This window comes from Trifolium pratense, linkage group LG5 (assembly GCF_020283565.1).
Source record: "Trifolium pratense cultivar HEN17-A07 linkage group LG5, ARS_RC_1.1, whole genome shotgun sequence".
Taxonomy (NCBI): Eukaryota; Viridiplantae; Streptophyta; class Magnoliopsida; order Fabales; family Fabaceae; genus Trifolium; species Trifolium pratense.
The window spans coordinates 54,861,455-54,875,565 of NC_060063.1; the positions used below are offsets into that span (position 1 = coordinate 54,861,455).

At 28.6% G+C, this 14,111-nt stretch overlaps 1 protein-coding gene across 1 annotated transcript; it reads left to right on the plus strand.

Moving 5' to 3' along the window:
- The first annotated feature begins 4,158 nt into the window (after positions 1–4,158).
- Positions 4,159–5,107, plus strand: LOC123883266 (nodulin-1-like). Its single transcript, XM_045932010.1, has 2 exons — positions 4,159–4,363; positions 4,724–5,107. Exons 1-2 carry the CDS (start codon positions 4,306–4,308, stop codon positions 4,894–4,896), a joined length of 231 nt encoding a protein of 76 aa, XP_045787966.1. The 5' UTR covers positions 4,159–4,305; the 3' UTR covers positions 4,897–5,107.
- The last annotated feature ends 9,004 nt before the right edge of the window (positions 5,108–14,111 follow it).

The following is a 14,111-nucleotide window of genomic DNA, read 5'->3' on the forward strand; positions in this document are numbered from 1 at the left end:
TGTTATTTACTAATTATACACTCAAAAGTTAATAGCTTTGATTAGTGGAGAATCACTAGGAGATTTGTTAATATGATTCACTCCAAATTAAGTTCATTAAACTTGTATATATACACTACTGCAAACACTGATAATAATTATCATTTACGTATTTACCTCTTTATATGGTATCACTTAGAACCGATCCAGCCCTATTCTCCTAACTCAGAACGCCGTTTCTCAATTTCTCTCATGGCTTCCGACAGCTCCCATTACATCACCAACCCCTATGAGCCATCCAAACCCTTTGTGTGCATCACTTGAAGTTAAAAACATAACATCCCACTACACAACAAAAGGAAAACAAAAACGTGACACTGCATATTATTATTAGAATACATGCATCACATATTATTGAGAACAAAATCACTATACAAAATGCAACGTTAGAGAGGATATAAATTAAGTAATGCAAAGAAGTTTAGAACACATCAAATTTTATTTAATTAGAGCGATATGCAACCCTTTCAAATGATTGAATAAAGTTGTAAGACGGTGAAATAAATTGCATGAAAATATTTTGTTTGCATTGTACTCTATTGTTCTATTTCCTCCATATATTTGATGTTTGGAAAGGAATTGAAGTTATGCAACAGAAGTTATATAGCTGCAAATAGAATGTTAGACTCGAGTGATATATAGAATGGTTGACAAATATTTAAGTTAAAAAAAAATTGAGGAAAGAAAATAGGAATGAATACAAATATTGTTGAAGAAAAATAGAGAAGAATGAAGATGTGTAAACTAAAATAATGGAACAAATGGTTGGTTTTGGAAGTTAAAAAGAGTTTTTTTTTTTTTTAAAGAATTGGTTTTGGAAATTAGAGTGTGAAAAAAAATACTAAGAGAAGGGTATTTATGGTATTTTAAAAAAAGGCTACACCAAAAAAAATGTTTTCCCTTTATATATATATATATATATATATATATATAAATAATAATAATAATAATAATAATAATATAATATATATATATATATATGGGGTTTTCTAACTTAGACCCTAGTTAGGTCTAAGTTAGCAAGGTGCATCTTTTCAATTGGACCAAAATACTCATTCTTTTTAATTAATTAACCAAAATACCCATTAATAGACGCGGATCCAGTGTCGCGCGCGTACCGAAGGACCATGGTTACAGACCGTTGATTTCCATCAGACAGCCAAAATCTGATCTCATCAAGACTGTCTGATCAATCAGACAGCCCACATCATCCTGATCCATCAGATTCCAGCGCGTGCGCCACACTGGATTACACCCTGGAGAGAGAAAAATTTGCTTTTTAAAAGTAGGACACGTGTCACACAATGGTTGGCTGGACGTGATTTTTGTTCATTTAATACTTTGAACTCAATTATTTCGTTGTAAATTAATTTTTTATTTTTTTATTTTTATACCAAAATTCATAATTTTTTTTTTCTACAAATAGAGACTTGGTTCGTTTGATTTGGACACCGAAAAAAAAATGCAATTTTTCACTACCTTAATCTCATTTTTTGTCTACTAAATACGTTACTTGTGTGTTGTAATTTAACACGCACCACTCAACCAACTCACTGAAACCATTATACCAGGAAAATATTAGATAATATTCTGGAACTTTTGGTATATTTTATGAAATTTTTGGAGACCTGAAACTATTTTTAGTTAATTAAATGAGATAAAACGGTAATTAAAAACTAATGTTTGCTTCTGAAACCATTTTACTGGTAGAATGGTTGCACATAGTTGTATTCTGAAACCATTTTACTGGTAGAATGGTTTCAATGAGTAATTTATTAATTGTGTTTGCTTCTGAAACCATTTATCTGGTACAATGGTTTCAGAGAGTTGTAATCTGAAACCATTTTGCTGGTAGAATGGTTTCAGTAAGTTGATTATTAGTTATTTGCTTCTGAAACCATTTAGCTTGTAGAATGGTTGCACATAGTTGTACTCTGAAACTATTTTACTGGTAGAATGGTTTCAGTGAGTAATTTATTAATTGTGTTTGCTTCTGAAACCATTTTGCTGGTAGAATGGTTTCAGTAAGTTGATTCTTAGTTATTTGCTTCTGAAACCATTTAGCTGGAAGAATGGTTTCAGAGATTTGTACTCTGAAACCATTTTCCTGGTAGGATGGTTTCAGTGAGTTGATGTAAGGTAGTGAAAAATGAGATTAAGGTAGTGAAAAATTGGGTTTTTTTTCTGTGTCCAAATCAAACGAACCAAGTCTCTATTTGTAGAGAAAAAAAATTATGAATTTTGGTATAAAAATAAAAAATAAAAAATTAATTTACAACGAAATAATTGAGTTCAAAGTATTAAATGGAAAAAAATCACGCCCAGCCAATCAGACAGCGACACGTGTCCTGCTTTTAAAAAGTAGATTCTTCTCTCTCCAGGGTGTAATCCAGTGTGGTGCACGCGCTGGAATCTGATGGATTTGGATGATCTGGGCTGTCTGATTGATCAGACAGTCTTGATGATATCAGAGCTTGGCTGTCTGATAGAAATCAACGGCCTGTAACCATGGTCCTGCGGTACGCGCGCGACACTGGATCCTCGTCCATTGATGGTAATTTGGTTAATTAATTAAAAAGAATGGGTATTTTGGTCCGATTGAAAAGGTGCACTTTGCTAATTTAGACCCAACTGGATCTAAGTTAGCAGCCCCCTATATATATATATATATATATATATATATATATATATATATATATATATATATATATATATATAATCTAAATCGCCGAATATGAAATATGAGGTTGAGATTAATTACTACATAAAACTGTCAATTTTTTTTTTTTTTTACAAACTGTGGATGTTTTTTAACTATACTAAATAAATACAAGCATCAACCATGTGTACAAGTAAAAGCCAATACATATATTTCAATTTTCAAGGATTTCATTCAAAACATTCACTAGTAGTATTATGGTTGGCCAAACTTGGCCCTTATTGATTTACTTCATAGTGACATTCAGATTCACATTTTCTTTGATCATGTACATATTTCGCATTATAAACGTCATGGAAGTGTAAATGAACCATGTAAATGAACAAAAAAAATTTATCCAGAAACTCTAAAGACATTCGACTTAAAATTGAAAGTGTAAGTTTCTTGCTAAAATATATTGATCTAAACCCAATATCATCATCTTTGATTTTACAATATAATAAACCCCAAGCTAATGAGTCTTTCATCAAACAAATTTTTTATTACAATATAATTATTATGGAATAAAAACATATATTCAAGTTGCACAACTTCCCCAGATACGTTATTCTCGATAATAAACATATACCAATTTTGGAATGAAAACATATATGCAAGTTGCTTTAAATTTAGAGCTAATTTGATTTATATAAACTTTTTTTACCAAATTTGATTTATACCAATTTTAACTACTATCGACCAATTTTTTTACACATATACTGTATGTGTGGATGGTTGGAAAATAAAATCGGAGGCGTATTGTCACATCAAAATTATTCGTAATATTGCACATCTTCCCCAGATACAACCGGTTATTCTCGATAATAAACATGTCGAGGCTACAACACCCCCGCATATACTGTTGTATTTCATTTTTTTTTCTTCCTTTTGGCTTGTTCGATTCGAAGTAGATAGAGGGAAGAGGAGGTGAGAGGATAATCTTGAACAAAAAAGATTTATTTTTATTAAATCATTTTAAAAAAAAAAAACGTTTTTTATTCTTGAAAAATAAAATAAAATTTAAAAACAAATTTTTTTAACCAATCAAATCTCTCTAATAATTAAGATTTTTTGTTTTTGTTTTTAATTTTTTTTTCAAGAATAAAAAACGTTTTTTTTTTTTAAAAAAAAATATTATTAAAAAGAAACCTTTTTTTGGACAAGATTACCCCCGCACCTCCCCTCCCCTTCATCTACTTCGAACCAAACAAACCGTCTCTACATTTTTTATCCCTTACCAGGTTGACCGCTCCTGAAACAATCCGCCAAATTTCATCGACCTAAATTACATTACATTGATTGGTTTGTATGTATGGTAAAATAAAAGAGGTCAAGTTCTCTACATGTTGTAGCTTCTTAAAAGTCATGGCCAATTTTCATTGTGAAGTGGTAATAAACTATATTTAAACATAGGCTAAGGAGTCACAACAAAATCAGGGTGACTTTTCATGTTTCTTGATGGTTGGAATATTGTTCCAAGTTCAAATTCAAGGGTTCTATAAATAGCAACACCTATAAACAATATCATATAACCACCAACATATTCTTAGGATAAAAAAACAGTAATAATGGATACGAAACCTATTGCTGGCATGTGTTTCTTCTTGATTATTTTCTTAGCTACTCGTAAGTTTATGTTTTAGTATCTTTTTTTAATTTTTCTCTAAATTAAATTACTTTTGATAAATAATTATTTTCAAGAGTGAAGTAAAAGAAAATGAAGGGGGCATTGATGGACAATATTGTGAGTCAACATTATTCTCATCCATATAATCCATTACACGTACGGTTAATTAAGTGACTTTTTTTTTTGGATTAAAATGCATGTCTTTAAAATGTCTTCAAAAGGATAAAAATGCACATAATTCAAAGGTCAAATTCATATTTTTAAAGGACAATATAGTTATAATTTTGCCTAAAATATATATGGTAATTGTTGCAAGTATATCACTTATTAAAATAATTTGTTTCCTTTGGGAATTGCAGAAGAACAAGTGGTGCAAATTGAGGCATATTGTGAGGAACAAAGTCGTATTTTCATTGATGAATGCAGTGATCCAATTGGTGACAAACTATGTTCCATTATTTGCATTAGCAAAGAAAATTCAATTGGTGGTTCCTGCCAAAATCTAAGATGCATTTGTGCCATTGCCTGTTGAAATGTGTCTAGTATTAGAATTATATTATAGAGATAAATAGATTAATTACCGAGTTATTATTTGTTCATGTATTGCTTCATCAATGTCCATGAAATAAATCATGAATTGATTATCTTCCCTTTTTGTAAGAAGAGAGTATAGTATGGATTATCAAATAAATTTTTTGAGTACAAGTTGTTTAGACTAAAAATTACCAATAGCGTTACAATGCCATAGAACAATATTTGCGTCCAATTCTAAGTACAAAATTGTTTTCAATAAAAAAAAAAGTTACAAGCGGTTAACTTCTCAAAAACAACTAAAATGCAGGCTTTGTCTAACGTACAAGAACAAGTCATTCAAGTTATGCATGGTGCACAAGTAGTAATTTATATTATAAGGAATACAAATTTTACAAAATTTATCGTTGGAATGAATGCAATGATGAATGCAATGATCCAATTGGTGACAAACTATGTTCCATTATTTGCATTAGAAAAGAAAATTCAATTGGTGGCTCCTGCCAAAATCTAAGATGCATTTGTGCCATTGCCTGTTGAAGTGTGTCTAGTATTAGAGTTATATTATAGAGATAAATAAATAAATTACCTAGTTATTATTTGTTCATGTATTGCTTCATCAATGTCCATGAAATAAATCATGAATAATTGCTCAATATTTCATAATTTCACACATTAAAAAGATAAAATATCACAAGTCAAAATAAAATTAAATTTATAATTCAAACCAAATTAGAAATTATATAATAAACTAAGTTCAATAACACAAAATAGTACCATAACATCAATTGACAACATACTGCCTTCGTCAAGTTCATCAAGTTGACGAAATGTTCATCAAGTTAAAAAACTAAATGTTCATCAAGTTCATAAATACTAGTGCCATAACATCAATTGCCAAATGCATAGCTAAATGCAACGTAGTGCCAAGTTAAAAACTAAATGTTCATCTAGACATAAAAAGTTAAAAACTAAAAAAAGGAGGTTAAAACGACGTGGTTTTGTCCAGTTTTTTTAAAAAAAATCTGCCATCGTTCATCCTGATTCGACCCCGGTTCACGCAGTTTTTTCCCGATCGGTTTTCTATCAATTTTTTGCTCATAACCGAACCGTTTTTATAATCAGTTCTCGGTCTGACCGGTCCGACCAGCCGGTACGGTCCTGTTTTGATAACCTTGATTTAAAATGAAAAAAACGCACCCAATAATATTTAGACTAAAAACTGTCAAAATAAAAAATTTAGACTAAAAATTACCAATAGCGTAACAATGCCATAGAACAATTTGCGTCCAATTCTAAGTACAAGTTGTTTTCAATAAAAAAAATAAATAAATAAATAAAGTTACAAGCCGTTAACTTCTCAAAAGTCACAACTAAAATGCAGGCTTTGTTCAATAGGTGTTGCTATTTAGTATTTACAGAGCCCTTGAAATAGTATTCCAACCATCATATCAACCATCAAGCAACTTCATAATGCATTTTAGGCCAAGTCATGAACAAGTCCTTAAAGTTGGGCATGGTTCACAAGTATCAATTTATATTATAACGAATTCGAATTTTATAAAAATCACCTTTGGATTAAAAGTTTATATCATATAGATCATTTATTGAAAATCATTTGATATGTTATTGAAACCCATCAAAATTAACGGTATTTAATAAAAAAACTCATAAACCGTTAATTTTGACGAGTCTCAATAACATATCAAATGATTTTCAAAAAATTTCAATTTTTTTATGGATGAACTATTTTATATAAACTATTTTTTTGCAAAATTTGTATTCCTTATAATATAAATTACTACTTGTGCCCCATGCATAACTTGAATGACTTGTTCATTGCAACACTTACCATATATATTTTAGGCAAAATTATAACTATATTGTCCTTTAAAATTATGAATTTGTCCTTTGCATTATGTGCATCTTTATCCTTTTGAAGACATTTTAAAGACATGCATTTTAATCCAAAAAAAAACAAAAAGTCACTTAATTAACCGTACGTGTAATGGATTATATGGATGAAAATAATGTTGACTCACAATATTGTCCATCAAGGTCCCCTTCATTTTCTTTTACTTCACTCTTGAAAATAATTATTTATCAAACGTAATTTAATTTAGAGAAAAATTAAAAAAGATACTAAAACATAAACTTAGGAGTAGCTAAGAAAATAATCAAGAAGAAACACATGCCAGTAATTGGTTTCATATCCATTATTACTGTTTTTTTATCCTAAGAATATGTTGGTGGTTATATGATATTGTTTATAGGTGTTGCTATTTATAGAACCCTTGAATTTGAACTTGGAACAATATTCCAACCATCAAGAAACATGAAAAGTCACCCTGATTTTGTTGTGACTCCTTAGCCTATGTTTAAATATAATTCATTACCACTTCACAATGAAAATTGGCCATGACTTTTAAGAAGCTACAACATGTAGAGAATTTGAGCTCTTTTATTTTACCATACATACAAACCAATCAATGTAATGTAATTTAGGTCGATGAAATTTGGCGGATTGTTTCAGGAGCGGTCAACCTTGTAAGGGATAAAAAATGTAGAGACGGGTCTGTTTGGTTCGAAGTAGATGAAGGGAGGGGAGGGGAGGTGAGGGGGGTAATTTTGACCAAAAAAATATTTTTTTTTAATAATTTTTTTAAAAAAAAAGAAACCATTTTTTATTCTTGAAAAAAAAAAGTCTCAATTATTAGAGAGATTTGATTGGTTAAAAAAGTTTGTTTTTAACTTTTGTTTTTTTTTTAAGAATAAAAAACGGGTTTTTTTTTAAATGATTTAATAAAAATAAATCTTTTTTGTCAAGATTATACTCTCACCTCACCTCCCTTCTATCTACTTTGAACCAAATAGGCCAAAAGGAAGAAAAAAAATGAAATACAACAGTATATGCGGGGCTGTTGTAGCCTCGACATGTTTATTATCGAGAATAATCGGTTGTATCGGGGGAAGTTTTGCAATATTACGAATAATTTCAATGTGACAGCACGCCTCTAATTTTATTTTCCAACCATTCACAAATACAGTATATGTGTAAAAAAATTGGTCGGTAGTGTAAAAATTCGGTAAATAAAAAAGTTTTTATAAATCAAATTAGCTCTAAATTTAAAGGTACGTGCAACTTGCATATATGTTTTTATTCCATAACTAGGGATAAACCCGTGCGTTGCATATAAGTATACTCATATATAGTTAAAAGATAGACATTAATTTAAAATATGATTATATTTAATATTAGTATATAAGTATAAATTAAAAAAAAAAACAAGTTGTTTAGAAATATGAGATTTTTCATTAATTTATATCGTAGTTTTGTTTATAATTTAATATAATAAATCTTTTATAGTATTTTAGAATCATATTTTATTTTAATAGTGTAATCGTATAAGATCTTAGTTTTCTTTATATGAATTGCAATTGTATAGTCACATGTACCACTTTGCTTTTTATTTTTGATGTATTTTTTTTCCAATAAGATCTTAGTTTGGATGTTGATTTTCTTTATAAGATCTTAGTTTATTTTTGTTATAAATGTGAATATTTTTTGTTGCCAATATATAAGTTTGGATGATGATTTCATATATATGAATTTAGGCTTAGTTATTTGGCTCAGGTAAAGAAAGTTTATTATTTTAGAAGAATTTCACATGTCATCTTATTATTTGCTTAAAAAAATGTTATATTTTTCTTACAAACATCTCACTATTTTATTTTGAGCCGTAACTTAAACATTTTTTAACACTTTATAGAATATGTACTTATTTTATTTAAATATTTGCATTATTATTTAAATCAAATCAATAATTTTGGAATTTTTAGTGAATTTCAGATCACATGCACACACTATATGTAAAGAATTAGATTATCTAAATCACCTTATTATTTTGCATGTAATTATGTTTTAATATCTACAGTTTCTACAATTTTTAAAATTTTTTTTGACGTATGAGCATCTTAATCTTGAAAAATTATAACTATTTACTCTACCCCTTCACACAATTTAAGGTATCTCAGATTTATAAAAAAGACGATTCTTGTTCTGATAATAAATTGTTTCTATTGAAGTTTCTTCTCAAACATTCACCTGGTAGAATATTTATATCCCATATTTTATTGGTCAAAAATTTTCATAATGTTTTTAGCTAGTGGTTTTATTTATCTTCTTTTTACTATGCTTAATTCATTTTTTTTATCTTTCATTTTTTTTAATGATTTTTTTGTCCCCTCATTTTTTTTTGTCTTTTGCTATTGAATAATTTTTATTCGGGTTTTCAGTATAGTTTAGTAGTGCTTATTAGAATGCAATACTCTTTTTTTATAGAGGGGTACTTTTTTTTTTGATAATATAGAGCAGTACTCTTAAATCATATTCTCAAAATATTATGCACAAAAAATTATTAGATCGAATTGTAGTCTTGCAAGATCATAAAAGCAATATAAATGATACAATTTATAAATCCAGTAACCTGGTTACACATGAAAATTATTAGAGTTGATGTCTTGAAAGATTTTGAGAGCGTATAAAAAATTGAAATTTATAAACAATAAAAGACATATATGTAAACTAATATAATTTTTTAATCATTGAATAACATAACTGATATTCAAGAGATTGACTCATCAACTACCACAAAAACCAATACTTGAAATGTAACCATCAACCCATAAGGTATTCAATGCAAAAAGTTATTTCATTCTAATAGAAGGTGAATAATATGTAACCTTTGAATAATGAATAAGAATAGTAAATGTCATTATATATACATAGTATATTTTTTATGTTGAGCATACATATAATTTATATATACATACTTTAGTGACGTATTTTCATTTTTTTTCTTTTATAATTTTGATCCTCTTTTTTTATTTTAGCACCATTAATTTACATTATTTGTTACTTATTAATTTCCAATACTTTCAAGGTATGCATAGATATAATATACCATATATAAACGTAATATTATGTTACTTGCATTTTATTTTTTACAATATTTGCATTTGTTTTAAACCCATTATAATCTGCCTAGATATAATTTATGTTAGTCTCAAGACCAATGATTTGGATGATGAAATGGACGCAAAATAAATTTTAGAGTAATGTTTAAATATAGCTAGAGAAAATTTTCTCTAAAGCATGCTACATAGGCAAAAATTTGGAGGCTTCAAAATAACCAAGAGTAAAATACACAGCTTGTTGAAGACGAACCGTCAATACATGTTATTGGTCATATATTTAGCTCCAAAAAATGCATGTTGATTTTGACCGCACACATAACTCCATTATAGAAAAATGTAATCCACAATTATTAGAAGACATAATTCATAATGATTATGAATGAAAAATGTAGAACATAAAGACGGTTGTAGTTTTAGCACTTTTTTTTTTACCGGAAAGTTTTAGCACATATACAATGTAATATCCACAATATTATGAAATAAAATAATGGAAAAAGATTTGGTTAATCTAAATATATAGTGACTTCAGCTTCAATCCTATAAGAAAAGCCAATGAAAAATTTGAAGAGTATCATCAAATAGTTGTTTGAATAAATCGATGATGATCCAAAATCAATTTTTTTATTATAGATAGATAGATAGATAGAAAGTTGTAGAATTGTAAAAGTTATATTATTTATTTATTCACCTAGAATAAGAAGTTGCATGAAAATTTTTAGAGGTGTCAAATCATCATAATGCTTGCTTAATAGATAGAAGATAGATAAATAGATTTGAAAATTGAAAATAAATACAATATTCTAACAATTACTTAAAGCTTGCAACTGTGGAACAAAACACTAAATGACCATTTTCAACCTGAAAAAAGATAGAGATAATTAAAAACGTTATTAGATATGATGTCTTATAAGATCATAAGAGCAATCAAACAATTATAATTTACAAACTTAAATGAAAGACAATTATCTCATACTTATGTATATCAATTTCTTAAACATTGAGTCGCATGTTTGGGAATGTAACTATATATATATATAGAAACACACACTAATGAATTTATGTAATCTTTAAAATATACTCATAACGCAAAAAAATGAGAGTTTGAAACGATGATACTTAGCTTGTTGAAGTTCCTTTGAGCAAGAAACACATTTCAGTACAAAGAGGTTGATAGATTAAACAATGAACACACAAAATGAGTATTACAATTGCATGATGTGAGAAAGTGGATATGTTATTGCACATTTATATAGGATACTACTCAACTACAAATATGTTTAATTTTGTAAACGTTTTTTATATATGAAAAGTTGTGCTCTTTCAAGTTCTAGAGGATTAACACAATCATAAATTATATGAAAAATTTCCGTTTTGTTTTAGGAGTATTTAATTTTAGTTGGTCCCTTTTAATTTAATTTTTCATTTTTTCATTTTTTAGTATTGATATATCCTTTTGTAAGCAATTTTATTAGAGGTGCCACATCATCACAATGAAGGCTTTGTAGCAACTCAACCTTCCTTTTACTAGTAAAAGATAATTATATTGTAATAAAAAATTTGTTTGATGAAAGACTCATTAGTTTGCGGTTCATTGTAAAATCAAAGATGATGATGATGATATTGGGTTTAAATCAATACATTTTAGAGAAACTTACAGTTTCAATTTTAAGTCGAATGTCTTTAGTCTTTAGAGTTTCTGGAGAAAATTATAATGGGAAAGATGTACATGATCAAAGAAAATTTGAATCTGATGTCACTATGAAGTAAATCAATCAAGGCCGTTTGGCTAATCATAATGCTACTAGTGAATGTTTTGAATGGAATCCTTGAAAATTAAAATATATGTATTGGCTTTTACTTGTACACATAGTTGTTGCTTGTATTTATTTAGTATAGTTAAAAACATCCACAATTTGTCTCATAAGTGTAGCTCAAATGGTAGCTATCAGAGATATTATTGGAGCGGTCGGGGTTCGAACCCCGAATTTCACAATTCTCCACATTTAAATGTGTCAGAGTCTAGTCACTAGGCTACTTGACCCAAAAAAAAAAAATCCACAGTTTCATCAAAAAAAATAATCCACAGTTTTATGCGGTAATTAATCTCAGCCTCATATTTCATATCCTGCGATTTAGATTTTATATATATATATATATATATTAAAATGATCTCAACCATTCATTGAAATCGGACGTTTGACACTGTAATTGCATCAACACCGTTACAACAACAAATATGTTTAATGTTTCTTTAGATGCGTTATCCAATTCTTTGACTTGTCAAATTAAGTTTAATTGTACAAAGAGAAAAAATAATTTGGTCAAATCTAAAAAACTACACAATTGAAATAAAATTAGAAAAATGTTTAATATTAGGTTGACTACACAATATAAATTATTAATTTATATTTGTAATTTTTTTATAAAATAAAGCCCTCCTTATTCTCAAGAATATATATATAACCAGAAACATATCATATTTCATTATCAGTTTATCAATCAATTGTGAAATTTACAATGATTTCGATCTCCAAATTTGTTTTATTATTTTCTTTGTTACTAATTATTCTTACATCTTTGCAGTTCAAAGGTGGAGAATGCCTCCCCAGAGTATACCTTTCCATTACCAACAATTTAACCAATGCTCTTCAGCTTGGGGTTCATTGTCAAAGCAAAAACGATGATATTGGGTTTAGATCAATACATTTTAGAGAAACTTACAGCTTCAATTTTAAGCCGAATGTCTTTACAGTTTCCGGATACACCTTATTCTTTTGTTCATTTACATGGGTCAATCAGGACCGTGTACACTACTATAACGTTTATAATGAGAGACATTTACATGATCAAGAAAAATGCGAAACTGAATGTCATTATGAAGTCAATCAATCAGGACCATGTCTGGCTAACCATAATGCTCCTAGAGAATGTTTTGAATGGAATTCTTGAAATATATGTATTGGCTGAAGAATAAAAATCATGAAATAATATATTATACATTTTGCTATACTTATTAATTGTGAGTTTAATTTTCGTTTCTTTCTCATAATTTCCTTCTTATTTTTTTGGTTTAAAAGTAAATATTATATTTTGTTATTTTTTATCTATCATTATAAATCGTGATTTTAATCGTCTTTTCTTTATCAAAATTGCCTTCGCGTTTCTTTTGGTTTACTTGAATATATAAAAATAAAACAAACAAGTAATAGATTCAACCCTAGTCAATCCTAATAAACGAGCACCCATCACAATGATATGAGGATGTTTGTGAGCTCCATGTACCATTAATCACAATGATACTTTCTGCAACCAACAACAACAAATAATAAATATTCTTTCGAACCATTAATCATTTCTCATGATAGGGAGAATGATAAGGATATCTGGACTTGTTGTACAATCCCTTACAATTATTACTACTTTAATTGTTAAGATATTGTTGACAATTTATTTTATTTTATATAAACTGGACTCCAACCCGTACGTTGGATGCACAAATCTTTTAGAATGTCGTATACAGTGGAGGCTTGCACACACGTGCGAGATGTGCGATGGCATCGGACCTCAAAATTTTGAGGGCCTCAACTCAAAATTTTTAGGTCCTATAATATTACTTATATATTATTTATACCTATAAAATATCAGATGTATATTAATAGATTAATTTTTACGCCCTAAAATAATATATATATATATATATAGGGGTTTTCTAACTTAGACCCTAGTTAGGTCTAAGTTAGCAAGGTGCACCTTTTCAATTGGACCAAAATACCCATTCTTTTTAATTAATTAACCAAAATACCCATTAAGAGACGCGGATCCAGTGTCGCGCGCGTACCGAAGGACCATGGTTACAGACCGTTGATTTCCATCAGACAGCCAAGATCTGATCTCATCAAGACTGTCTGATCAATCAGACAGCCCAGATCATCCTGATCCATCAGATTCCAGCGCGTGCGCCACACTGGATTACACCCTGGAGAGAGAAAAATTTGCTTTTTAAAAGTAGGACATGTGTCACACAATGGTTGGCTGGACGTGATTTTTGTTCATTTAATACTTTGAACTCAATTATTTCGTTGTAAATTATTTTTTTATTTTTTTATTTTTATACCAAAATTCATAATTTTTTTTTCTACAAATAGAGACTTGGTTCGTTTGATTTGGACACCGAAAAAAAAATGCAATGTTTCACTACCTTAATCTCATTTTTTGTCTACTAAATACGTTACTTGTGTG

Coding starts and splice junctions, on each gene's coding strand:
- LOC123883266 (XM_045932010.1), top strand. CDS start 4,306: ATGGATACGAAACCTATTGCTGGCATGTGTTTCTTCTTGATTATTTTC. Junction 4,364..4,723: donor GATTATTTTCTTAGCTACTC/GTAAGTTTATGT, acceptor TGGGAATTGCAG/AAGAACAAGTGGTGCAAATT.